Consider the following 26,442-nt stretch of genomic DNA (forward strand, 5'->3'; position numbering starts at 1 on the left):
TATATTTAAATTTATTTTTATTGGATATTTTATGTATTTACATTTCAAATGTTATCCCCTTTCATTGTTTTCACTCTGGATCTCCCCTCTCTCATCCTCTCCTTCCCCTTCTTCTGTGAGGATGCATCCACTCCCACCTCTTCACTCCTATCTCTCCTTCCTGGCACTCCCCTACACTGGGGCATTGAGTCTTCACAGGACCAAGGGTGGATCCTCATATTGATGCCCAACAATACCATCCTCTGCTACATATGTGGCTAGATCCACGGGTCCCTCTATGAGTACTCTTTGGTTTTTTAGTCCCTGGGAGATATGGAGATTCTGGTTGGTTGAAATTGCTGTTCTTCCTATGGGGTTGCAAACCCCTTCAGCTACTTCAGTTCTTTCTCTACCTCCTTCACTGGGTGTGTTATCACTCCTGGGCAGACCAGCTCTCTCCAGGAAGGATTTGGGTACAGAGAGCTGTGGGACAGCCTTAGTTCCAGGGTGCAGTTGGAGATTTCAAGGATCCTGTCCCAGGCTGCTCCGTGGTTCCTGTGCCCTGTGCAGTCCTGGCAGATACTTATTTTTGGACAGTTATTGGAGCAAAAGTGGTGGTCTCTCCTGTGGGTGTAGGAGTGAGATACCATGCCTGGGAGACCAGATCTCTCCAGGTGAGATTTGGGTACAGAGATCTGTGGGATAGCCTTAGCTCTGGGACACAGATGGAGACGGGAAGGCTTTCTTTTGTATTTTAAAGAGTGTAAATATAGTGGTCAAACATTGAATTAAAATTTCCTAGATGATTAAGAGAAATAAATGTCTTTCACCAAAACAAGTCATTCATGTTTTTCCATTTACTGATTCTTGCCATTTTAATATATATACTTCTTGAATTTATTTCACTTACTATACAAAAATCTGTACTTTGCTTTTGATTCAGGAGAATAAGGCTTCATAAATCATGTAGAGTTTACCAATTTGCATGTATTTTACTTTACTCATAGCCATGAAGGAATTTAAAAAAAGTAAAACTGTGCTTTTATCAATTCTCTGAAGTTACCTTGCAGGCAAAATTCTTTTTACAAATGTAGTGGAAATATCTGTTACATTGAGCACTGCTGAGACTTTTTGGCTTGATGTATCCACATGCTGCATCTGCTACATGTGTTGTCATGTGAAAATCTCTGTGTCAATAAAGAAATAAAGAAAGAAATGGAAAAGGAAGATTATTTTAGAAATATCAGTCATTAGGCATAAGTTTATTATCACAACCTAAAAACATAAATATTTGTTTATTTCCGTGGACACTACAGCCTTCTGATGAGAGCTGCTAAACAATATAGCCTACTATATATGGATTTAATGTCCTTTTTCTTAACAGAAGGGTTAGAGATGGCTTAGCAGTTAAGAGCACTCACTACTCTTCCAGAGGACCTGTTTCAATTCCCAACACCCACATGGTTTCTTACAGTGATCTGTAACTTCAGTTTTAGAGAATTTAATGCAATCTTTTGGACTATTAGTATATCAGGCATTCACATAGTGTACAGACATATGTGAAGTATGACTATGCATTTACAAATAATAATAAAATAACAAATAGAAAAAATAAAGGTGCATGAAAAGAAATTCTTTGTTTATTGTAGAGAAATTTTAATCCAGCAAGTGGATGTTCTGGCAAGGGACCACATCCAAGACCTTCTGGTCTGTGCAATCCATTTGGAATGACACAACTTTAATCCCTCTGGGGGCAATGCAGACATGCCATTATTAAAGATATTAATCCAAAACAATGAAGGTAAAGTTAGTGTATAGAAAAAAGTTGCCTTGTTTTAAAATAATGTCTCCTTGAGGGGCAAAGTGAGGAACCAGAGAATCTATCATATCAAAGATATGATAGAATGAGTCAGAGATCAGATACAGACAACTCACATGAGAAGAGCACAGAAAAGAGAGGTTACAAAAGAGGAGAGAGAGAGAGAGAGAGAGAGAGAGAGAGAGAGAGAGAGAGAGAGAGAGAGAGAGAGAGAGAGAAGAGGTTAGAAACTTCCAGGCCTAGGTCTAGGGACAGTTATAACAGAGAAAGACATGCTATGGGCTCAGCCCAAGCTGTGTACTTTCACATCTTGGGTATGGCTCTCATCTCATCCCTTGTTCTTAGGAAATAAAAGTGACATGTATAATTCTTTTTAATTTGGCCTTAATATTGCATAATGTTTTACATATAGTACTGAACAAAAGGTATGGTCTAAGTCACAAGTCTCTTTCTTTAGGCTATTAAATGTAAATCAGCTATTAAGTATATGAAATAATAACTTACAAATCTGAAGAAAGTTTTGCATCCTTATTGTGTACCCATTGGAACTGACCTCCCTTTTGACGTAATCCAACCCAATAGCTGTAATTCAGTCGTGACTGAATAAAGTTCTGTGAGAAAAATTAGAATTTTAGTATTCCTAGTAATATCACTAATATCATCTGAGATATTATACATCAGGTTCAAAGTCCATCTACACTAAGTTTAGAATTTCTCAATATCAAAAGACACTTTAGAAACTGTTAAAAGAAGTCTTGGATTTGGAGATCCTTGTAGTTATTTAAAGGACAATAAATATATCTTGTAAGTCAGCAGGAAGAAATTTGCCCAATAGAAAAAATGTGGAAGAAACCTAAGAAAATATACTTGATGTGTTGCAAGCATACATAGGTCAGTAAAGACAGACATGCCCATGGCAATCAAGACAGTTAAGTTAAAGTTGCAGTATTATGTGTTCCAACTAATCACCTCAAGGGAGATAGAAATAATGACAAGAGAATTTCTATGGTTAGTATGATAAGAGGAATATACTTAGTAATGTTATTAATATCACACTGAAGAATTAGGCAGAACTCGGGGACTTTTATTGAAGAGGGAAAGGAAGGATTGAAGAAACTAGAAAGATCAAGAACACTGCAAGAAAATTGACAGAATCAACTAAACTGAGTCCATAGGACCTCTCAGAGAGGGAATTACCAACCAGAGAACATGTGTGTTTCAGGCCTAGGCCCAATACACATACGTAACAGATGCACAGCTTGGTCTTCATGTGGGAACTCTAATGGCCGGAGCAGGGGCAATCTCTGACTCTGTTGCTTTCCTGTGGGTCCCTTTGCCCTAACTGTAATGTCTTGTCTAGCTCAATAGGAGAAGATGTGCCTAACTCTACTGCAACTTGATGGGACTTTGGACCATATGTATCATCAAAGATAGCTTTTCTGGGTAGCTTTTCGTTAATGGTCCATATCCATGGGAGGTCTCCACTTCTCTGAGTGGGGTGCAGGAGGGGAAGGAGAGGAACTAGGAGCAAAGGAGGGAGAAGAAGCTGTAATTAATATATAAAATAAATAAATATATTAATTAAAGTAAAAATATAAATGACTGTAGTTGCTATGGCACATGATATTAAAGCGGTAATTGCTAAAATAAATCCATTTTAATAAAATAGTTATGCTAATGAGCATGATGTTTTATATATCCTCCATAGGACACTAGTAGAAACATTTTTAAAAGTAAACATAAAATTGGAATCTAGTGCCTAACCTAAAATGTTGGAAAGAAATCTACAGAATCAACTAGACTCTTTCCTTAACTTTGGAACTAATAACAAGTGTCACACTTGTATACAAAGAACAGAAAAACTCTTGTCATCCTGAGTTATGAGTAAAATAAAACTTATTTCTGGGGAATGATTCTACCTTTTTTGGTCTTTATTTTAAATCCCTTTTTTTCTATGTTCAATGACAGAGACTCATGGTCCACCCTAGAACTACATTATTTTTTCCAAGTACTGATGGCAAATGAGTAGAACTCAAAATCAGTTAACTTTTTTTGGACCATAAGTATCATCAAAGATAGCTTTTCTGGGTAGTTTTTCATTAATGGTCAATGATCTGCTCTAGCTAAACTCTGAAGGGGCAAAACAAATAAAATGGCTGAGAAATACCCCTTACATCAGGCCTATTTCTTGTGATTTAAAAACATTCTCCTGGGTATTTTTTAAAATATCTGTGCTCATCACACTTCAGGTGAGTCTGTTCCAAGATGTGTAAGTGATTCTGCTGAGCAGCAAAGAAAGGCAGCGGAACAAAGATGATTTTCATAGCACAACCACACATACCTCTTGTGAAACACTCAGACAGCACACTACACACACCTGCTCCTCTCTGCTGTCAATCTTAGCGAGATTAGAACCCAGGCATTCGCAGGATGCCTCACTCTCCTCCCATGTCATTTCTGCTTTTGAAAAGTAGTAACACTTTTCTCCACAGCAAAGCCATCCTCCTTGACATGTGTAGCAGCCTGCTCCTTAAAAGAAAATCAACCGTTATGCTCAGACTCATTTAAAGACACGAATGTTTGGTGTTTCATTGTTTGCTCCTTATTCAACTCCAGAGAGTAATTACTTTCACTGAGAATACCTCTTGTGCCAAATTTTAAGGAAAGATTATTGTAGGCATAGAAACTGTCTCGGACAGATCTGAGGACTTTGTTATGGTTTCGCTGATAAATCTTCACCTCTCAAGGAGAAAGACACCAGCATTATGCATTCCTATCTGCAAGAAGAGACCTATCAAAATGAGTAATGCAGGTAAAATCTCAATGAAGGGCTCTATGTTAGGTGAATATACCCACAGTACACACTTCCAGTATTGAATAATATAGAATGCTCAATAAAATTAAGATGACAATCAATAGTAACTTCTTCAGTGCAAGCATAGGTTTAATTAAGTGTTACAGAAAAGATGGATTCATGAAGTAAACAAAGCTCAAATCCTTAATCCAAATTAAATTTAAAGTTTTAAGATGACATTTTGAAATGGGACAGTAATGTGAATGCCATTAAAAGTTTGCCAGAGAACATATCCAGAGGATAGGCATGGGCCCCAGTTGAAGGCTGGGGCCCAGAATTGCTCCTGTCTAAAAGAAAAACAGGGACAAAGAGTGGAGCACAGACTGAAGGAAAGACCATGTAGAGCCTGCCTTACCTGGGGATGAATCCTATATGCAGTCACCAAACCCAGGTATGATTGCTGGTGCCAAGAAGTGCTTTTTGACAGGAGCCTCATATGGATGTGTCCTAAGAAGCTTGGCCAGAGCCTTACCCATACAGATGTGGAGGCTTGGAGCCAATCATTGGACTGAGCAGGGGAACCCCAGTGGAAAAGTTGGGTGAGGATTGAAGGAACATAAGGAGTTTCCAACCCCATAGGAAGAACAACAATATCTACCAATCCAACCAGACTCCCCAGAGCTTCCAGTGACTAAACCACCAAAGAATACAGTTGGGATAGAGAGATTGCTCAGTGGTTAAGAGCACTGACTGATCTGCCAGAAGTCCTGAGTTAAATTCCCAGCAACCACATGGTGGCTCACAAACATCTGTAATGGGATCTGATGCCTTCTTTTGTTGTGCCTGAAGACAGTGACAGTGTTCCTACATAAATGAAATAAATATTATTGAGAACAGTTTTTGCTATCCTGGATTTTTTGTTATTCCAGATAAATTTGGAAATTTCTCTTTCTAACTCTATGAAGAATTGAGTTGGAATTTTGATGGGGATTACATTGAATCTGTAGATTGCTTTAAGCAAGATGGCAATTTTTACTATATTAATCCTGCCAATCCATGAGCATGGGAGATCTTTCTATCTTCTGAGATCTTCTTTGATTTCTTTCTTCAGAGACTGGAAGTTCTTGGCATACAGATCTTTTGCTTGCTTTGTTAGAGTCATACCAACGTATTTTATATTATTTGTGACTATTGTTACAGGTATTGTTTCCCCCATTTCTTTTTTATCCTGTTTTCCTTTGAGTATAGGAAGGCTACAAATTTGTTTGAGTCAATTTTGTATCCAGCCAATTTGCTGAAGATGTTTATCACGTTTAGGAGTTCTCTGTTGTAATTTTTGGGGTTACTTAAGTATACTATCATATCATCTACAAATAGTGATACTTTGATTTCTTTCCAATTTGATCCCTTTGACCTCCTTTTGTTGTCTAATTCCTCTGGCTAGGACTTCTAGTACTATATTGAACAGGTAGGGAAAGAGTGGACAGCCTTGTCTAGTCCCTGATTCTCATGGAATTGCCTCAAGTTTCTCTCCATTTAGTTTGATGTTTGTTACTGGTTTGCTGTATATTGCTTTTACTATGTTTAGGTATGGGCCTTGAATTCCTGATCTTTCCAAAACTTTTATCATGAAGGGTTAGCTTTTGTCAAATGCTTTCTCAGCATCTAATGAAATGATCATGTGGGATTTTTTTCTTTGAATTTATGTAGTGAATTACATTTATGGATTTCTGTATACTGATCCACCCCGGAATCCCTGGGATAGAGCCTACTTGTTCATGGTGGATGATCATTTTGATGTGCTCTTGAATTTGGTTGGCAAGTATTTTATTGGCTATTTTTACATTGATATTCATAAGGGAAATCGGTCTAAAGTTTCTTTTCTTTGTTGAGTCTTTGGGTGGTTCAGGAATCAGAGTAATTGTGGCTTCATAGAAAAAATTGGGTAGCATTTCTTCTGTTTCTATTTTGTGGAATAATTTGAATAGTATTAGAATTAGGTCTTCTTTGAAGGTCTGATAGGACTCTGCATTAAACCCATCTGGTCCTGGGCTTTTGGGGGGGGCTGTTGGAATACTATTAATAACTGTTTCTATTTCTTTAGGCGTTATGGGACTGTTTAGATCATTTATCTGATCCTGATTTAACTTTGGTACTTGGTATCTGCCTAGAAAGTTGTCCATTTCATCTAGATTTTCCAGTTTTGTTGCATATAGTTTTGAATCATGATGAGTCAGGTAACAATTGCAAAAGAGGGTGGCGGCGGCGGCGGCAGTGCAGCAGTCGCTGGTCCAGCTGAAGGGCCATCAGCAGTGGAACCAAGGCGACACAGGGACCAGTTAGGCCCTGCGCCCACGACCACTGACCTTTGCTGACCAGCCGGGCGGCAAGCAGCAGCAGTTGTGCGGCGCCTTTCCTGCACGGAAGCCACTTCAGAACTCGGCCTCCCACCAGTCAGGAGAGGTGCATCCATCTTGGTTCCGTACTCCAGGGATCGGACAGACTGAGGTACACAAACATAATCCGAGGCCAACACCGTGGTGGTCTGAACCTGACAGGCATTGGCCTGCACCCAGGCCCTGGGCTGGTCGGGGGGGCCATCGGGGTGCCAACCCAGCCAGGAGGTTTTTTGCCCAGGCCTGCGTGCGCGCCGCAGCCATTTTGCCTGCAGGACAACAGAGAGCTCTGGCGGGCAGACCTGTAACAGGCATAGCCTGAGGCTAACAAAGCGGGGGTCTAGGCCCCAAAAGGCACAGGACTGACCCCAAGAACTGGGCGGCTTGGTGGGCCATCTGTGAGTCAACCCGCCCAGGTGATTGTTAGCACAGCAGACTCTCCCGGTGCTTTCAGGGAGCGCAGGCGCGCACACCCGCCATCCTAGTCACCTGGCGGACCCAATTAACAGTCATAGCCCTAGGGGAACTTTGCTCGGACCTTGGCCTCCCAGGCTTTTGCCTGGACCCAGGGACCGGGGGCCAGGCTAACCTTGTGTGCGACGGCCCGGTTGGCGGATCGGCTGCCCAGTGGAGTGAGTGGAACACAGGGGAGGTCACAGCAGCATACACCGTCGGCACTCCCTGGGGGTGCACACGGGCTCCATCTGGTCCACAGACACAATCTGGGGCAAGGCCTCAGGCGGAAGCCCTCAGCTCTACTCTCTCCGCTTCCGGATCCAGATCAGACTGGGCGGCAGCACCACATCTCCAAGTCCTGCAAGTGGCTAGCTGGGCTTCCAGGCAGCCAGCTGGGAGAAGTCAGTGTGCTCCAGTGAATCCAGCGGGCCCCAGCGGGAGCCTTCGGGTGCCTGCTTTGGGATCTGAACAGCCTGGGCAGAGGCACCCTGTCTACAAGCAGTGCAGGAGGTAAGCTGTGCACCAGAGGCCAACTGGGAAGGGGCAGCTTGCACGGGTGAGTCCAGCACTGACAAGACTAACACCAGTGAGAACTAGATGGCAAAAGGCAAACGCAGGAACGTCACTAACAGAAATCAAGGCAATATGGCAACATCTGAACCCAATTCTCCTCTACCAACATGTCCTGGATACCCCATCACACCAGTAAAACAAGATTTGGATTTAAAATCACTGGTCATGATGCTGGTACAGGAACACATGAAGGACATACTTAAAGAAATTCAGGAGAAAATGGATCAAAAGTTAGAAGCCCTTGCAAGGGAAACACAAAAATCATTGAAAGAAATCCAGGAGAATACAAAAGCCAACAAGGAGGAAATGCAAAAAACACTTAAAGAAATACAGGAGAACTTTGGTCAACAGGCTGAGGTCATGAAAGACGAAACACAAAAATCTCTTAAAGAAATACAGGAGAACTTTGGTCAACAGGCTGAGGTCATGAAAGAGGAAACACAAAAATCTCTTAAAGAATTACAGGAAAACACAAACATGCAAGTGAAGGAGCTAAACAAAACCATCCAGGATCTAAAATCAGAAGTAGAAACAACTAAGAAAACTCAAAGGGAGACAACTTTGGAGATAGAAAGCCTTGGGAAGAAATCAGGGGACAGAGATGCAAATATCAACAACAGAATACAAGAGATAGAAGAAAGAATCTCAGATGCTGAAGATTCCATAGAAATCATGGACTCAACAGTTAAAGAAAATGCAAAATGCAAAAAGCTTGTAACCCAAAATATCCAGGAAATCCAGGACACAATGAGAAGACCAAACCTACAGATTATAGGCATAGATGAGAGTGAAGATTTACAACTTAAAGGGCCAGCAAATATCTTCAATAAAAATATGGAAGAAAACTTCCCTAACCTAAAGAGAGAGATGCCCATGAATATACAAGAAGCCTACAGAACTCCAAACAGACTGGACCAGAACAGAAATACTTCCCGTCACATAATAATCAAAACACCAAATGTTCTAAACAAAGAAAGAATACTAAAGGCAGTAAGAGAAAAAGGCCAAGTAACATATAAAGGAAGACCTATCAGAATCACAGCAGACTTTTCACCTGAGACTATGAAGGCTAGAAGGTCCTGGGCAGATCTCATGCAGGCTCTAAGAGAACACAAATGCCAACCAAAACTACTATATCCAGCAAAACTCTCAATCACCATAGATGGAGAAACTAAGATATTTCATGACAAAACCAAGTTTACCCAATATCTATCCACAAACCCGGCCCTAAAAAGGATAATAGGAGGACAACACCAATACAAGGAGGGAAACTTCACCCTGGAAAAAGCAAGATAGTAACCTTTCATCAAACCCAAAAGAAGTTAAGCATTCAAATTTAAAAAATAACGTCAAAAATGATAGGAAGTAACAATCACTATTCCTTAATATCTCTTAACATCAATGGACTTAATGCCCCAATAAAAAGACACAGACTAACTGAATGGATACGTAAACAGGACCCTACATTTTGCTGCTTACAGGAAACACACCTCAGGGTCAAAGACAAACACTACCTTAGAGTAAAAGGCTGGAAGACAATTTTACAAGCAAATGGTCTCAGGAAACAAGCTGGAGTAGCCATTTTAATATCAGATAAAATTGACTTTCAACCCAAAGTCATCAAAAGAGACCCTGAGGGACACTTCTTGCTGGTCAAAGGAAAAATACAAAAAGAAGAACTGTCAATCCTGAACATCTATGCCCCAAATGCAAGGGCACCCTCTTTTGTAAAAGAAACTTTATTAAAACTCAAAGCACACATTGCACCTAACACAATAATTGTGGGTGACTTCAACACTGCACTTTCCTCAATGGACCGATCAGGAAAACAGAAACTAAACAGGGACACCATGAAACTAATTGAAGCTTTGGACCAATTAGATTTAATAGATATATATAGAACATTCTATCCTAAAACAAAAGAATATACCTTTTTCTCAGCACCCCATGGTACCTTCTCCAAAATCGACCATATAATTGGTCACAAGACAGACCTCAACAAATATAAGAAGATAGAACTAATCCCATGCCTCCTATCTGATCACTATGGAGTAAAAGTGGTCTTCAATAGCAACAGAAACAACAGAAAACCCACATACATGTGGAAAGTGAACAATACTCAATGATACCTTGGTCAAGGAAGAAATAAAGAAAGAAATTAAAGACTTTTTAGAACGCAATGAAAATGAAAACACAACATACCCAAATCTATGGGACACAATGAAAGCAGTGCTAAGAGGAAAACTCATAGATCTGAGTGCCTCCAAAAAGAAAATGGAGAGAGCATACATTACCAGCTTAATGACACACCTGAAAGCCCTAGAACAAAAAGAAGCTATTTCGCCCAGGAGGAGTAGAAGGCAGGAAATCATCAAACTCAGGGCCGAAATCAATCAAGTAGAAACAAAGAGAACCATACAAAAAATCAACAAAACCAAGAGCTGGTTCTTTGAGAAAATCAACAAGATAGATAAACCCTTAGCCAGACTGACCAAAGGGCACAGAGAAAGTATCCAAATTAACAAACTTAGAAATGAAAAGGGAGATATAACAACGGAAACTGAGGAAATCCAAAAAATCACCAGATCCTACTACAAGAGCCTGTACTCAACACAACTGGAGAATCTGGAGGAAATGGACAATTTCCTTGACAGATACCAAATACCAAAATTAAATCAGGACCAACTAGACCATCTAAACAGTCCCATAATGCCTAAAGAAATAGAAGGTGTCATAGAAAGTCTTCCAACCAAAAAAAGCACAGGACCAGATGGCTTCAGTGCAGAATTCTACCAGACCTTCAAAGAAGAGTTAACACCAATACTCTTCAAACTATTCCACAAAATAGAAACAGAAGGAACACTACCCAATTCCTTCTACGAAGCCACAATTATGCTGATACCAAAGCCACAAAAAGATCCAACAAAGAAAGAGAACTTCAGACCAATTTCCCTTATGAACATCGATGCAAAAATACTCAATAAAATTCTTGCCAACCGAATCCAAGAACACATCAAAACGATCATCCACCATGATCAAGTAGGCTTTATCCCAGGAATGCAGGGTTGGTTCAATATATGGAAATCCATCAATACAATCCACTACATAAACAAACTCAAAGAACAAAACCACATGGTCATTTCATTGGATGCTGAAAAAGCATTTGACAAAATTCAGCATCCCTTCATGCTTAAAGTCTTGGAGAGAACAGGAATTCAAGGCCAATACCTAAACATAGTAAAAGCAATATACAGCAAACCGGTAGCCAGCATCAAACTAAATGGAGAGAAACTTGAAGCAATCCCACTGAAATCAGGGACCAGACAAGGCTGCCCCCTTTCTCCTTATCTTTTCAATATTGTACTTGAGGTACTAGCTCGGGCAATTCGACAACATAAGGAGGTCAAAGGGATACAAATTGGAAAGGAAGAAGTCAAACTATCATTATTTGCAGATGACATGATCATCTACCTAAGTGACCCAAAGAACTCCACTAGAGAGCTCCTACAGCTGATAAACAACTTCAGCAAAGTGGCAGGTTATAAAATCAACTCAAGCAAATCAGTGGCCTTCCTATACTCAAAGGATAAGCAGGCTGAGAAAGAAATTAGGGAATGACCCCCTTCACAATAGCCACAAACAGTATAAAGTATCTTGGGGTGACTCTTACCAAACATGTGGAAGATCTGTATGACAAGAACTTCAAGACTCTGAAGAAGGAAATGGAAGAAGACCTCAAAAATGGGAAAACCTCCCATGCTCATGGATCGGTAGAATCAATATAGTTAAAATGGCCATTTTGCCTAAAGCACTATACAGATTCAATGCAATACCCATCAAAATCCCAACTCAATTCTTCACAGAGTTAGAAAGAGCAATTATCAAATTCATCTGGAACAACAAAAAACCCAGGATAGCTAAAACTATTCTCAGCAACAAAAGAAAATCTGGGGGAATCAGTATCCCTGACCTCAAGCAATACTACAGAGCAATAGTGTTAAAAACTGCATGGTATTGGTACAGTGACAGGCAGGAGGATCAATGGAACAGGATTGAAGATCCAGAAATGAACCCACACACCTATGGCCACTTGATCCTCCACAAAGAGGCTGAAATCATCAAATGGAAAAAAGATAGCCTTTTCAACAAATGGTGCTGGTTCAACTGGAGGTCAGCATGCAGAAGAATGCGAATTGATCCATCCTTGTCTCCTTGTACTAAGCTCAAATCCAAATGGATCAAGGACCTCCACATAAAGCCAGACACTCTGAAGCTAATAGAAAAGAAACTGGTGAAGACCCTTGAGGACATCGGTACAGGGAGAAAGTTTCTGAACAGAACACCAATAGCGTATGCTCTAAGAGCAAGAATTGACAAATGGGACCTCATCAAATTACAAAGTTTCTGTAAGGCAAAGGACACCATCAAGAGGACAAATCAGCAACCAACAAATTGGGAAAAGATCTTCACCAATCCTACATCAGATAGAGGGCTAATATCCAATATATATAAAGAACTCAAGAAGTTAGACTCCAGAAAACCAAACAACCCTATTAAAAAATGGGGTACAGAGTTAAACAAAGAATTCACACCTGAAGAACTTCGGATGGCGGAGAAGCATCTTAAAAAATGTTCAACTTCATTAGTCATTAGGGAAATGCAAATGAAAACAACCCTAAGATTTCATCTTACACCAGTCAGAATGGCTAAGATTAAAAATTCAGGAGACAGCAGGTGTTGGAGAGGGTGTGGAGAAAGAGGAATACTCCTCCACTGCTGGTGGGGTTGCAAATTGGTACAACCACTCTGGAAATCAGTCTGGCGGTTCCTCCGAAAACTGGGCACCTCACTTCCAGAAGATCCTGCTATACCACTCCTGGGCATATACCCAGAAGACTCCCCACCATGTAATAAGGATACATGTTCTACTATGTTCATAGCAGCCCTATTTATAATTGCCAGATGCTGGAAAGAACCCAGGTATCCCTCAACAGAAGAGTGGATGCAAAAAATGTGGTATATCTACACAATGGAGTACTATTCAGCCATTAGAAACAACGAATTCATGAAATTCTTAGGCAAATGGATGGAGCTAGAGAATATCATACTAAGTGAGGTAACCCAGATTCAAAAGGTGAATCATGGTATGCACTCACTAATAAGTGGATATTAACCTAGAAAACTGGAATACCCAAAACATAATCCACACATCAAATGAGGTACAAGAAGAAAGGAGGAGTGGCCCCTGGTTCTGGAAAGACTCAGTGAAACAGTATTCGGTAAAACCAGAACGGGGAAGTGGGAAGGGGTGGGAGGGAAGACAGGGGAAAAGAAGGGGGCTTAGGGGACTTTCGGGGAGTGGGGGGGCTAGAAAAGGGGAAATCATTTGAAATGTAAATAAATTATATCGAATAAAAAAAAGAAAAGAAAAAAAAAAACAATTGCAAAAGAACACTCCTGGTATACACTCACTGATAAGTGGATATTAGCCCCAAATCTCTGAATATCCAAGATATAATTTATAGACCACATAAAGCTCAAAAACAAGGAAGACTAAAATATAGATACTTTGGTCCTTCTTAGAAGGGGTATCAAAATACCTATGGCTCAGAGCTGACCAATTGACTGAGCATAGGGTCCCCAGTGGAGAAGCTAGAGAAAGGACCCAAGGAGCAGAAGAGTTTTGCAGTCCCATAGGAAGAACAATAGTATGTACCGACCTGTGCCTCCAGAGCTCCTAGGGACAAAGATTACACATGGAGGGAACCATGGCTATAGGTACATATGTAGCAGAGGATGATTTTTTCATTGAAATTTAAATAAAGCAAATATCTAATAAAAGTTAAAAAAGAAATATATTAAAAAAGACGTCAAATAAAAAAAAAAAAAAGAATACACACGGAGGGACCCATGACTCCAGCTGCAGTTGTAGCAGAGGATGACCATGTCTGACATCAAAGGGAAGAAAGTCCCTTGGTCCTGTGAAGGCTCTATGCCCCAGTGTAGGGGAATGCTAGGGCAGTGGGGTTGGAGTCGTGTGTGTGTGTGTGTGTGTGTGGGAGAACAACCTCAGGGGTGGGAAGGGGGTCTTGGAGAGGAATACAGGAAGGGGGATAACATTCTAAATGTAAATGAACAAAATAACCAATAAAAAATTTAAAAAAGTTATGCTACTTTTCAGTTCATGTTCTAATGCATACCTGTAGTCGGTGGCAATCCTGAAGGGTCTACTCCTTTCATTGAGGAGACAGCACTTTCATTTGCATATTTCTCACATTGAATTTTGAAGCTTGAAGTCCTCTGAAAAACTAAGTCCACACTATGAGATTAGAAATACAAATGGTGATAACTGACTGCTTTGTTACAATTATTTAATTGTAAATATAAATAGTAGATGGTGTTAAAGTACAGCAAGAAAAATATAAAATATTTTAAAGTGCTAGAATATAAAAATATATTAAACTACAACTATTTATAACTTGTAATACACTACTTTTAAAGCATTTATAACATATTAATAAAACAAAGGTCAACTGAAAAGAAAAAAGTGTATAAACTAATTTTATTCCCTATAGTTATTAGTCCATTTAATGTTTACATGTGTTTATATAGAGATAGAGAAAGTCATGCAGACCTTCTGATGTACAAAGAAAACAAAAATCTTTGTAATAAATCATAATCTTGGGGATGTTGAGATAGCTGAGTGATTAAGAATGTATAATAGCCACAAATAATATAAAATATCTTGTGACTCTAACTAAATAAGTGAAAGACCTCTATGACAATAATTTCAAGTCTTTCAAGAAAGAAATCTAAGATCTCAGAAAATGGAGAGATCTTTCATACTCAGGTATTGGCAGAACTAATATAGTTAAAATGGCCATTTTACCAATGCAATGCCCATCAAAATACCAACACAATCCTTCAAAGACATGGAAGAGCAACTCTCAGATTTATCTGGAAGGGCAAAAATCCCAGAATAGCCAAAACAATTAACAATAAAAGAACAGTGAAGGGAATCACCAGCCCTTACCTCAAGCTTTACTACAGAGCAATAGTGATAAAAACTGCATGGTACTGGTACAGAGACAGACATGTTGATCAATGGAATAGAATCAAAGACCCAGAAATAAAACCACACATTTATGGACACTTGATCTTGACAAAAATATAGTGAAAAAAATCATCCTCAATAAATGGTGCTTGTCTAACTGGCTGTCTGTGTGTAGAAAAATGAAAGTAGACCCTTATTTGCCACCTTTCACAAAGTTCACTGAATCTAATAGAAGAGAAAGTGGGAAAGAGCCTTGAACTCATTGGCACAGGGGAATTTCCTAAACAGAACTTCACATGGATCATGCTCTAAAATCAAGAATTGATAAGTTGGACCTCATGAAACTGGATATCTTCTGTAAGGCAAAGGACATAGTCAATAACACAAGTCAGCATCCTACAGATTGGGAAAAAGTCTTCACTAACCCCACATCTGATAGGGGGCTAATATTCAAAATACATAAAGAACTCAAGAAGCTAATTACCAAAAAACCCAAACAACCCAATCAAAAAATAGGGTATAGAACTAAACCAAGATTTCACAGCAGAGGAATCTCTAATGGCTGAGAAGCTCCTAAAGAAATGTTCAAAGTCCTTTGTGATCAGAGAAATGCAAATCAAAACGATCTTGAGATTCTATCTTACACCAATCAGAATGGCTAAGATCAAAACTTCAGGTGACAACACATGATGGTGAGGATGTAGAGAAAGAAGAACATACCTCCATTGCTGGTGGGATTGCAAACTGGTATAAGCACTCTAGAAATCAATCTGGAGGTTCCTCAGAAAATTGGAAGTAGATCTACCTAAAGACCCAGCAATACTACTCTTGGGAGTATACCCAAAAGATGCCCCACCATGCCACAGGGTCACATGTTTCACTATGTTTATAGCAGCCTTATTTCTGATAGCCAGATGCTGGAAACAACTCAAATGTCCCATGACAGAAGAATGGATGCAGAAAATGTGGCTCATGTACACAATAGAATACTAGTCAGATATTAAGAATAAGGACATCCTGATTTTGCAGTCAAATGGATAGAACTAGAAAATATCATCCTGAGTGAGGTAACTCAGACCCAAAATGACATGTGTGGTATGTACTCACTAATAAGTGGATATGAGCCATAGAACTCAAAAAGGTCAACAAACTGAGGGGATCAAGTGAGGACACCTCAGTCCCACTTGGGAGGGAGAAGAAAGACATCACAATTGGGGAGGGAGGGAGCTGGGAGGTAAAGTAGACAGGGGCCAGAGGGACATTGCATGAGCAGAGATGGTAATGTGATTGATCTGATTTTGGGTGAGGGAAAAGGACTAAAGCCCCGAGGGCCAGCAGAAAGAATGGAAACAGACAACCTTGGGAGGTAGGAGGTTGGGATACATCAGGATACATCAGAGACCTGGAAAGTGATAGACTCACAGGACTAAAAGGGAGGGACCTTAGATGAAATGCTGGACAGTAGGAAGAGTGAACATGTAGATCCTACTTCCAGCAGGAAGACAGGGCATCAAAGAGGGGAGTGGGCTTCCATCTTACAGTCAAAACTCTTACCCATAATTGTTCCTGTCTGAAAGAACTACAGGTATGGAAATGGAGAAGAGCCTGAGGAAAAGAAGGTCCAGAAACAGGACCAATGTGGGATCCAGTTCAAGGGGAAGTCCCAAGGCCTGACACTAAGACTGAGGCTATGGAGAACTCACAAAAATGGACCTAGCATGACTGCACTCCTGAAGATTCAACAGATAGCTGAGTCAGATGCATATACTTGCATCTAACCAATGGCTAGAAGCTTCTGACCCCTGTGGTTGAATTAGGGAAAGGATGAAAGAAGCAGAGGAGGAGGGTGACCCTGCAGGAGGACCAGTGTTATCTGAACCCCTGAAATCTCTCAAACAGTGGACCACCAACCAGGCAGCAAACACCAGCTGATATGAGGCCCCCAAAACATATACAGCAGAGAATTGCTAGGTCTATGTTCAATCAGAGGTCATATGTTCATGATGCACCTAACCTTCATGAGGCTGGAGGCCCCAGGGATTTTAGAAGTCAGGTGGGTAGGTGGTGGGTGCGGGGATATCCTTGTGGAGACAGGGGCATGGGGAGGAGGAATGGGATGTAGAAGAGTTGAAGGGTAGAAGGGGGCAGGGGAGAATAAAATGTGGAGTGTAAGATAATAATTAAATAATTTTTAAAAAGGATGTGTAATTACTCTTTTGATGATCCAATTTTGCTTCTGAGTACTCACAACAGATATCTTACAACTGAATGAAATTCCAGTTTTGGCATCTCTAAGGCTCTCTCTTGACCTCTAGGGACTGTACTCCCTTGCATACATCTATATATACACACAATTAAAAAGTAACAATATTTAAAAAAAATGAGTCAGTGTTTTCCAAATCTATCCAGGATTTGTCACAAAGCTGTGTTTCTCAGTTGTAATTGTTTTCTTCTCAGTTATCCAGAAAAAAATTCATTGTTTGGAATTCCTTGTGCATAGGATGCTCATGATTGCTCCACAAACTTTCTTTTGTTTAGATTTTTAGTTTTATTTAGATTTTTCTCTTAACATCATAGATGTGCTAGATAGCACCTTGATCATTCCTTGTGTCTATTTACATATTATTCCCCTGATTCAACCTACTTTTAGAGTCGATTATATCTTGAAATTCCTCTTACTTTGTTAATGTATTTTACATTATCATGGTAATTCATCCACATTGTTACATATCCCTGTACTTAATTTTTTGACTATTTTAAAAATTCCATTTTTCAAATACATTCAAAAGACCATGTAAATCAATATATTTTTAGCACTTGCTAAACCGTAGCTTAAATAATACATTTTCCATGCTCACTGATGTCTAGACTTAACACATTTCACCCATTGCCATGAAATGTGTTAAGTCTAGACATCAGTGAGCTAGTTTGACTTAAAATATTGTTCTACCAAATCTATACCAGCAAGAGGCATTAGTGGTGTCCCTCCTGATCAAAGTCCCATCTGTGCTGATTGTCAGATTACTTCTGCCAGCGTGCCTTGCCTGATTCCTAATGCATTTCCAACTATCTACTAGTCAAATTTTCATTTGACTCCACCATCACCTGTTTTTGGTTCTAATATTCATTTTTCCTAGGCATCATCATCTTGACCTCTGACCTTCTAACATGGCAGCCATCCCCCTTGCTTTTGAACATATTTTCATGATCTGACTTTCATCTCCTTTTACCACAGTTTCATGCATTTTCTGTATTAATTGAACAAAATTAAACACAATTAATATTTCTAATCTAAATATTTAGCTTAATCTCATGTGTGTGCTGATGTTATGAATCTATTGACAACAGCTTACTATAAAGAAATAACTCAAAACTAAGCTTTGTGTGTATGTCCACTAATGTGCCATATGCCCCTGAATCCTTTGCCATTACTCTCTCTCTCTCTCTCTCTCTCTCTCTCTCTCTCTCTCTCTCTCTCTCTCTCTCTCTCTCTCTTTCTCCCTTGCATGCCCAAGCTTATGTTTAGCTCATTCTCTCACTACCTTGGAATTACCCATGACTCTCTAAATCTGTTCCTTTTTCATGCTGCTCACTCAACTTAGATGGGTTTTCTCTATCAGTGTCATAATTATTACTTATTTATTATTTAAAATAAGTCGCTGTCTTCACCAAGAAGCTTTCTTAACCTTATGATGTTATGAGCCACTCACAGAACATCTCTTCATGCCTTTATAGCTGCACTCATTTTATTTTAAAAATGGATCCACTTTTCCACACACACACACACACACACACACACACGTATATGTTCATGTAAACTCATTCAAAGCTCCCCTTTTTCCCATTAAGTTGCTGTGATATTGGTGAAATATATAGTTTTTGACCCAGGAGAGATAACTAAAGTTCTTTATTAAATGAATAAAACAAATAATTTAAAATAAAGTGTTTTTAAACAAACAGGAAAAATATACTGAAAGAAATTATAGAGTACAATTTTTTAAATCTGTTAGAGCCATATGTATTACTATAGTCATGTAATCTCAGCATTGGGAGACAAAGTCAGGAAGGAGCATGAAGAGTTAAAAAAAAAAAGACAACTTCAGTCAGGTATGACAGCCAAGCTTTTAATCCTAGCACTAGCGGACAAAGGCAAGTGGATCTTAGTGAGCTCCAAGCCAGCTACGGCCACCAGAGAGGATTCCATCTTAAACAACAAAATCAACTAAATAAGCAATTAAATTAACTGGTTGGAGATGTATCTGAATTGATAAATGGTGTTATGCTCATGGAACAAAGTGGTCAAGTTTATTCTCCCTTGTGGTTCCAGTGGTTCTGCAGGAAACTGAGAACTTGAAGTGCACATGTCTATCATTTGTTTTATCAAATGGCTTGCTCAAAAGGAGTCTTTTGTTAAACATTTGTGCGACTATTAAAATTTTATTTATTTATTATATTTATGTGTGAGTGTTTTACCTGAATGTTTGTATGTACACCAGGTCCATTCAGTGCCCTTGAATGCCAGAAGTTAAATTCCTCTGAAATCAGAGTATATGAATGGTTGGGAGCCACCATGTGGGTGCTGTGAACCGAACCAAGTTCCTGCTAGAGCTCTGTTCTTAACTACTGCAAGAACTTCAAGAACAAGTGCTCTCAAGCACAGAGCCATCTCTCCAGCCTCTTGTATGACTCTTGAGTGACTGGAAGTTGATCTAAAAATGCCCAAATTATAAACACAAAAGAAAGAACAATCTACCAAATTTAAGAAGCACACTGAAATTTTACACATTGAGACTGTATATAAATTTCATGCACACACACACACACACACACACACACACCTGCATTATATTTACTCATGATATTTCTGTGTAATTATAGCAGTATATTCTTTTATATATCATAAAGGAAGAAATATAAGATGCTACTAAAATCTTTATCCCCATCATCAGTATCACCAATACCCATAATTGCTAGGATGTCTACAGAATTTCAAAACCTACACAGGTTTAGCAGCTGTAATTCTGTTTCTTATCTCATTATTTTCATAAAATATTTATATATTATACTCACACAGATATCCCAAGACTGTGATTGACATCAGAAGACAAAGACATACTGTTCCCAGGATCACAACACTTATGCGCCATGGATATTCTGCATGAGATCAACAGGCAGGATACATAACAAACAAGAAAACCTTATAATTAGAGCAGAATAGATGTTTTTAAATGAGGTTTGTGATTCGATCTCCTCTCATTGACTATTCACCCATAAATATATTTTTCAATAAAACGACAGACAAGCAACATTAAATATATATGAAAATGACTAACATGAGTTTTTCCATATTTGATATTATATTTTCTGCACACACACACATACACATACACAAACATGCATGCACACACCACACACACACACAGTCAGGTAGAAAAATGTTACCTCTCTTTTTCTGAGTTGGCTGGGTTTTGTCCTTCTTACTCTTCAGGGATAATTTCAGCTCTGCATAAGTGGGTCTTTCCTCATTCATTTCTGATAGCTGCTACGAGAAGGAGCATAGCAAGTGTATGAATCTGGGTATCTGGAGATAATGTATATTTATGTCTGAATTTTAGCAACCAATAGAATTATTTCAAAATTGTTTAATAGCTTAAGATAACATATGTAATAACTGTCACAGACTATTACTTAATTGTGTTGAATTTCAAATACCAATATTCATCTTTGCTTCACATGGTATAATTAGTCCAATTGATAATTACAACACATACTATAAAGTAATAGAGAGAGTTGGATAAAAAGAATTAGCTGGAAAAGTGAATTTCTTCAGGGACATAAATGCTTTTTTTTTTTTTAAATTTTTCTCTGTGACACCTTAGACCAGAAATTCAACACAATTAAATAATGTTCTGTGACAGTTATTACAAATATTCTCTTGAGCTATTAGACAATTTTGAAATAATTATACTGATTGCTAAAATTTAGAAGTTGATGTACCCTAATTATCTCTAGACACTCAGATTCATATATTTTGTTGAAAAATTATATCTGATCAATCAATGCCTGCATTAGCCCCAATGGCACAATAGTAGAATTTGTATAGAGTTATTTTTAGCAAAGGCATGCCCTTATATAAACTTTATTATTCCATTGTACCAAATAGCTTTTCATTTTCCTAGCTTGTTTTTTTTATTGTCAGTGGACATCATTTCCCTGTTTTATAGTATGAGAAAAATAAGAAATCATGCCAGTCGAGGCCATGCTGTCAAGAGAATAGCTCCTTTTGTAGTTTTAACAACAAACACGGTGATGGCATATCTTGCTTTGTTTTATAGAAAAAGAAACTAAACCACAAGAATCCAAATCGTATCTCACAAATTATAATACAATAATTGACATTTCTTAAGTTTCTGTGGCTATACATAAATTCAAAAATTGAAAAAAGGAGCATGTCATGGTTGTCTCTGGAGGGGCCCTATCAGAGTCTTGCACATACAGAGGCAGATGCTAGCAGCCAACCATTGGACTGGGCATGGGGTGCCCAATGGAGGAGTTGGAGGGCAGTCTGGAGGAGCTGAAGGGGTTTACAGCCACATGGGAAGAACAATGATGTCGGCTACCCAGATGCCACAGGACTCCCAGGGACTAAACCATCAACCAAGTGTCATACAAGGTTCCAGCCAAAATTGTGGCAGAGGAATTCCTTGTTGGGCATCAGTGGGAGGAGTGGTCCTTGGTCCAGTGAAGGCTCAATAGACTTCCCAACAAAGGAAATGGGGGGGAGGGCGGAGGAGGGAGTGGGTCGGGAGGAAAGGCATATACTAGGAGGCAGGGGATGGGAGGAGGGGAGGGGGTTTTTTGGGGAGGGGGGAAACCTGGAAAGGTTTTAGCATTTGAAATGTAAATGAAGATTATATTCAAGAAAAAAAAAAGAAAAAATTAACTCATTAAGGAAGGCTAAAAATGTATAGAATAAGCTCCCTTCCTCTGAAATCAAGGAAAGTGTCTGAATCAGTAGAAAACTATTTCTTCTGAACTAATTACTACCACTAAGAAGAACAAAATATATTCTTTCTTCCAAGAAGCAGGCTTCAAAGAATATACTGATGGTCCATGCTAAAACGAGGGTATCAGCCGTAGAAGTATGTGCCTGAAATCCCAGCGCTCTAGGGTTTTCAATCAAGAGAAAGAGGGATGTTCCAATCTTGTGAACTTTAATTTCTTTATCTACTAAAAGCAATAAGATCAAGTGAGACATAGATTTTGCCTTAACAAGATTATAGGTTACAAAATACAGGTGCTTGGTGGTAGACAACTTGCCTAGTATTTGAAAGCTAGTTTTGGTCCCCAGATCTGGCAAAATAAAAGCAATGAAAAATTCGTAATCTCATAAGAAGTACTTAAAATCTTGCTACATTATTATTTTTCATTGCTTATTTATTTAATGTACATTGCAGGTTCCTTTCCCTCTTCTTCTCCAACCCCCTCCCTCTCACCTCCCTGCCCCATCTACCCTTCTACCTCTTTTCCCTAGAAAAGGGGAGGCCTCCTATGGCTATCACCCAGCCTTGGCACATCAAGTTACAGTAAGATTAGGCGTGTCTTCTTCTATTGAGGCTAGACAAGGCAGCCTAGTTACATTCACCATCTCATAAAAGTCATTTAGAATACCATTTGGATAAATTCAAAATAAATTACTGGTGAAATACAGGATATTTAGTGATTTAAGTGGACAAGCAGCTTTCTCTCAAACCAAATGTCTATGAGAAAACACAATTCTTAAATTATTAAAAGCACATTACTAGCTAGCCATGCAATTCTTCTGGAATTTGAAGAAATTAAATTCACAGCGGAGTAAATAATGCATATTTAGAATGTCTACAAAAGTACTAAGTATTTTCAAAATTATCTGATAAGTTAAAAATCATCTGCACATTACATGGTGAATAATTTTTAAATACACACTCATTTTGATCCAGTCTTATCTTCTCTTCTGGGATGAACTTAAAGCTGGATATGAGTGTGCAGGCTTAGTTCAGTTCTCTCTGGCAACAATTCAAAGCCCTCCAAGGTTTCTATCCAGCTTCCTGTACATAAAAGTGCATTCCACTTTATCCCTTTGTTCCAGCATGAGAGCACAGTCCCCATCCCAAACTCACAGTCTGCGAGGTTTCCTGGGTCTGTTTTTGGTTTTCACTGGCCGGAGGGTGGGGATGGTCTGGAAGCAAGCTGAGACCTGTGATGAGCTAGCTCTGCTATCCGTTTACCTGCACAGTGACATTGGGAGGAGCTTACTGAGAGGTGTCGCTGCCTCTGGGAAATGATATTTCTATGAATTCCTATATCAAATGTCTTACTGAAGTCAGGATTAGATTTTCCAATTTAGTTTCAATTAAGAGAAAGAAGCAAAATCTGTGTCAGGGAACATTGTTTTTTATCCTGAAATCTTGATGTTAGTGAGTTTGAGGAAGGTATAATCTCAGAATTTGATGAATATCGGAACTAATTAACAACTAAGTTTTATAAATAAGCAAAAGTAAAAGGAGAGGCATGTGCCTATATATTCTGTCTGGATCAATTTTTACATTTTTATAGAAATGAAAAAGAAAAAGAAAAACCTGCAACAGCTATTTCATCATTGTAAAAGCAGAAACATCAAAGAGTATATAAGTCCTAGCCAGTAATTTCAACCACTCTGAGCAGGTCCAGACAATCTAATTAATATATTAAATAACAGTGCAGGCTATACTAAGCTAGCATTGAATACTAATTAACTCAGAAGAAATGTTTTAGAAATTTCTAGCTTTGTTTGAAGGTAGACTTGCTTTTGACCTAATTTCGTTTTTTTTTTTTCTCCATATAAGAATTAAGTGATTCTTTCTTACAGTCAGTTTCCAAGGTAAATAATAATAAGGAAGCATTGAAGAATTCTCCAGGCAGAGGTCTTAAGGCCAGGCACAGGTCATTAGACACCCTCATGAGCCATGATCTGAGCTCATAGGTATTAATTACTGTGTTGAATGATGCTCAGTTCTGTCTGTGACTACAAATGTGTGTCATTTAACAAATGGATATTTAACAGCATATCTTTTTTATTAGAAATATTTTATATTCTATTAGAATTAGAAATATTTTATATGCATCTGTTTGTGCCTGTGTATGTGCATGTGTCTGTACATGATCATGTGTCTTCATATGTCTGTGAGAATGTATGACACATGCATGCACCTACCCAAGAAAGAGAACATTGAATCCTCTGAGCTAGAGTTATGGAAAGTTTTGAGCCACTTGACTTGTTTACTGAAAACCAAAACTTAGGTTCTGCAAAAACACCAAACCCTCTTACAACCTCTCCAGCCCCTCAACACCAAATAGAAAATTGGTTTTAAACTTAGCCTGTGAGTAGTTGCAGTAATACATTGCTTCTGTGTTTTTAAAGTTATCTATTCTTACATTTATAACTTTTAGTATTATCAAATCATCTGATACATAGTATATATACCTTGTACATGATAAATAAATGATATGTATAAATTATATGTATATAAATTATATATAAATACATTAAAATATTGGTAAACAGCCAAAGAAAAGAAATTATATTTTAGTTCTTGCTATTTTAATAATAAATTACCAGTGTTATTAAAATAAATGTAAAGTATTCTAAAACATTTAACAAATTATGGAGTTAAACATTTGACTAATAATATTTACTAGAGGTAAAAACATAATATTATTGTCAGAGTATATATTGATTACAAAAACAGGTTCTATAAAACTATTTCCTATCACCAAAATGCATACACACATATATACACATACAAACACATATACACACAGAGACACATACATACACTCAAATACACAGACACATACCCACAGTCACATTCACACACAGAGGTACATACATACTCACATGCACATATACATACAGGCACATACACTCTCACATGCATACACACAGACACACTTATTCACGCATACTTGTATCCCAAATATCAGTGCATTTTAGTTCTTAGAATGCTTCCATTACTAAGCTCTTCACTATATCAACTTTCTTTTTTCTTTTAAAGATAGTTCTATTTAACCATTTTATATCCAACTAACCTAATCAATCTTAAAATAAAAGTGCAAATGAAATTGGATGCAGTAATGCTAATGGCTGTTAAGGTCATCTTCTAGATGAAAAACAATGAATAGATAAATAAAATGTGAAAGGCTAAATAATGGAGGTGTAGAGGCTCGTGGTAGAATATGTATTCAGAACATGGAAGAAAGGCAGCAGGATACAGCTAAATCAGTGTGAATGGTGTGACTAACAGAGCCAAGGCAAATCATGGCTATAAGAGAGGTAGATTTGGCCCAAGTGGTTCTCAAAGTAGCAGCTTAAAACTTCCAGATGCTAAGAGGTAGGCAATTCTAAAACATCTTAGTTCAACATGAACCAGAATAGTACTTTGGGGCCCTGAACTGCCCACAAATCTGACTTTTATATTAATACCACTACATACAATTAGCTGTGCCTTCCTGGACCCCAGCAAACAAAAGCTGCAGGGGTACTTGCGGTAACAAATGTGGTTGGCTACACAGAATAGCCTTTAACTGACTTCTGTGTCAAACCAAGATGACGGAAAGTGGTTAACTGTTTATTTCTCCATCAGCTCAAGGAAGTAGGGGGTCAATCTTCACATGCTTGATTCATATGATCTTGGGCAGAAGAGTTTCCATGCTCACCTCAGTAAAATCCCCAGAAGAATAAGACTCAGGCACCCAGTTCCTTGTACCCTCTGGTATATCGGACAAGTCTCCAGGCACATCCCTGAGTTTGTTTCCAGGGAAGTTCAACAACAGACAGAAGACGTGCCTGGAGTGTAGGCATCACTATTTCCTCCATTGAGGTTCTGCACTGAATGAAAAGGACAAAGAGAGTTGAGTCCCAGTTTTCATGTCTTTATGCTTCCTGTGAGTGCAATGTGGCCAGATGCCTTCCTCTCCCTTCATTAAGCCTTCTTACCAATCAATCTGTGAGCCCGGGCAAATCCTAAACTATGAGTGAAGATAAATCCTAAGCTGATCCAGGATAAATCATTCTTGTTGAAGTTGCTGTCTCAGTTTTCTCACAGTTTAATATTTAAAAACTACATGCTTATGGTTCTGTCCAATACTTAAATAGGCATAATACTACATTCACCATCATCATCTCTCTTTCTCTCTCTCTCTATATATATGTCATATACATTATATATATATGGATATGAATCTACAGTCATAGTAATATTATAATTTTAGTAGAATTTAGATAGTTTTGTGTTTCTTTGGTTTTAAGAGGAAGATAAATTTGGATTAAATTATTTTACAGACACCTGTAGAT

The 26,442-nt window shown here is 38.5% G+C and overlaps 1 protein-coding gene across 3 annotated transcripts; it reads right to left on the minus strand.

Annotated features, from left to right (window-relative positions):
• LOC127679300 (C-type lectin domain family 9 member A-like) lies at positions 1–26,182 on the minus strand. Of its 3 annotated transcripts, none has more exons than XM_052175031.1 (8): positions 25,806–26,182; positions 23,231–23,338; positions 20,514–20,613; positions 20,142–20,268; positions 14,218–14,336; positions 4,176–4,327; positions 2,303–2,409; positions 1–1,166 (listed from the first exon to the last, which is right to left on the minus strand). In XM_052175031.1, exons 3-8 carry the CDS (start codon positions 20,599–20,601, stop codon positions 1,025–1,027), a joined length of 735 nt encoding a protein of 244 aa, XP_052030991.1. In that variant the 5' UTR covers positions 20,602–20,613; positions 23,231–23,338; positions 25,806–26,182; the 3' UTR covers positions 1–1,024. The 3 variants fall into 3 exon arrangements, with proteins under 3 accessions (XP_052030991.1, XP_052030992.1, XP_052030993.1); XM_052175032.1 differs by having other exon boundaries at positions 14,218–14,325; positions 20,142–20,225; positions 25,806–26,177; XM_052175033.1 differs by lacking the exons at positions 23,231–23,338; positions 25,806–26,182 and having other exon boundaries at positions 20,142–20,225; positions 20,514–20,610.
• Positions 26,183–26,442: the final 260 nt, after the last annotated feature.

The sequence above is a fragment of the Apodemus sylvaticus genome, chromosome 2 (assembly GCF_947179515.1).
Source record: "Apodemus sylvaticus chromosome 2, mApoSyl1.1, whole genome shotgun sequence".
Taxonomy (NCBI): domain Eukaryota; kingdom Metazoa; phylum Chordata; class Mammalia; order Rodentia; family Muridae; genus Apodemus; species Apodemus sylvaticus.

Bases quoted from the DNA above. Each gene is read 5' to 3' on its own strand.
- LOC127679300 (XM_052175031.1), bottom strand. From the start codon at position 20,601: ATGAATGAGGAAAGACCCACTTATGCAGAGCTGAAATTATCCCTGAAG. The intron at 20,269-20,513 runs GTAACATTTTTC...TCTAATTATAAG, and splicing joins GCCAACTCAGAAAAAGAGAG to GTTTTCTTGTTTGTTATGTA. The intron at 4,328-14,217 runs GTATGCATTAGA...TTTTCTTTTAAG, and splicing joins AGGATTGCCACCGACTACAG to GAGCAGGCTGCTACACATGT.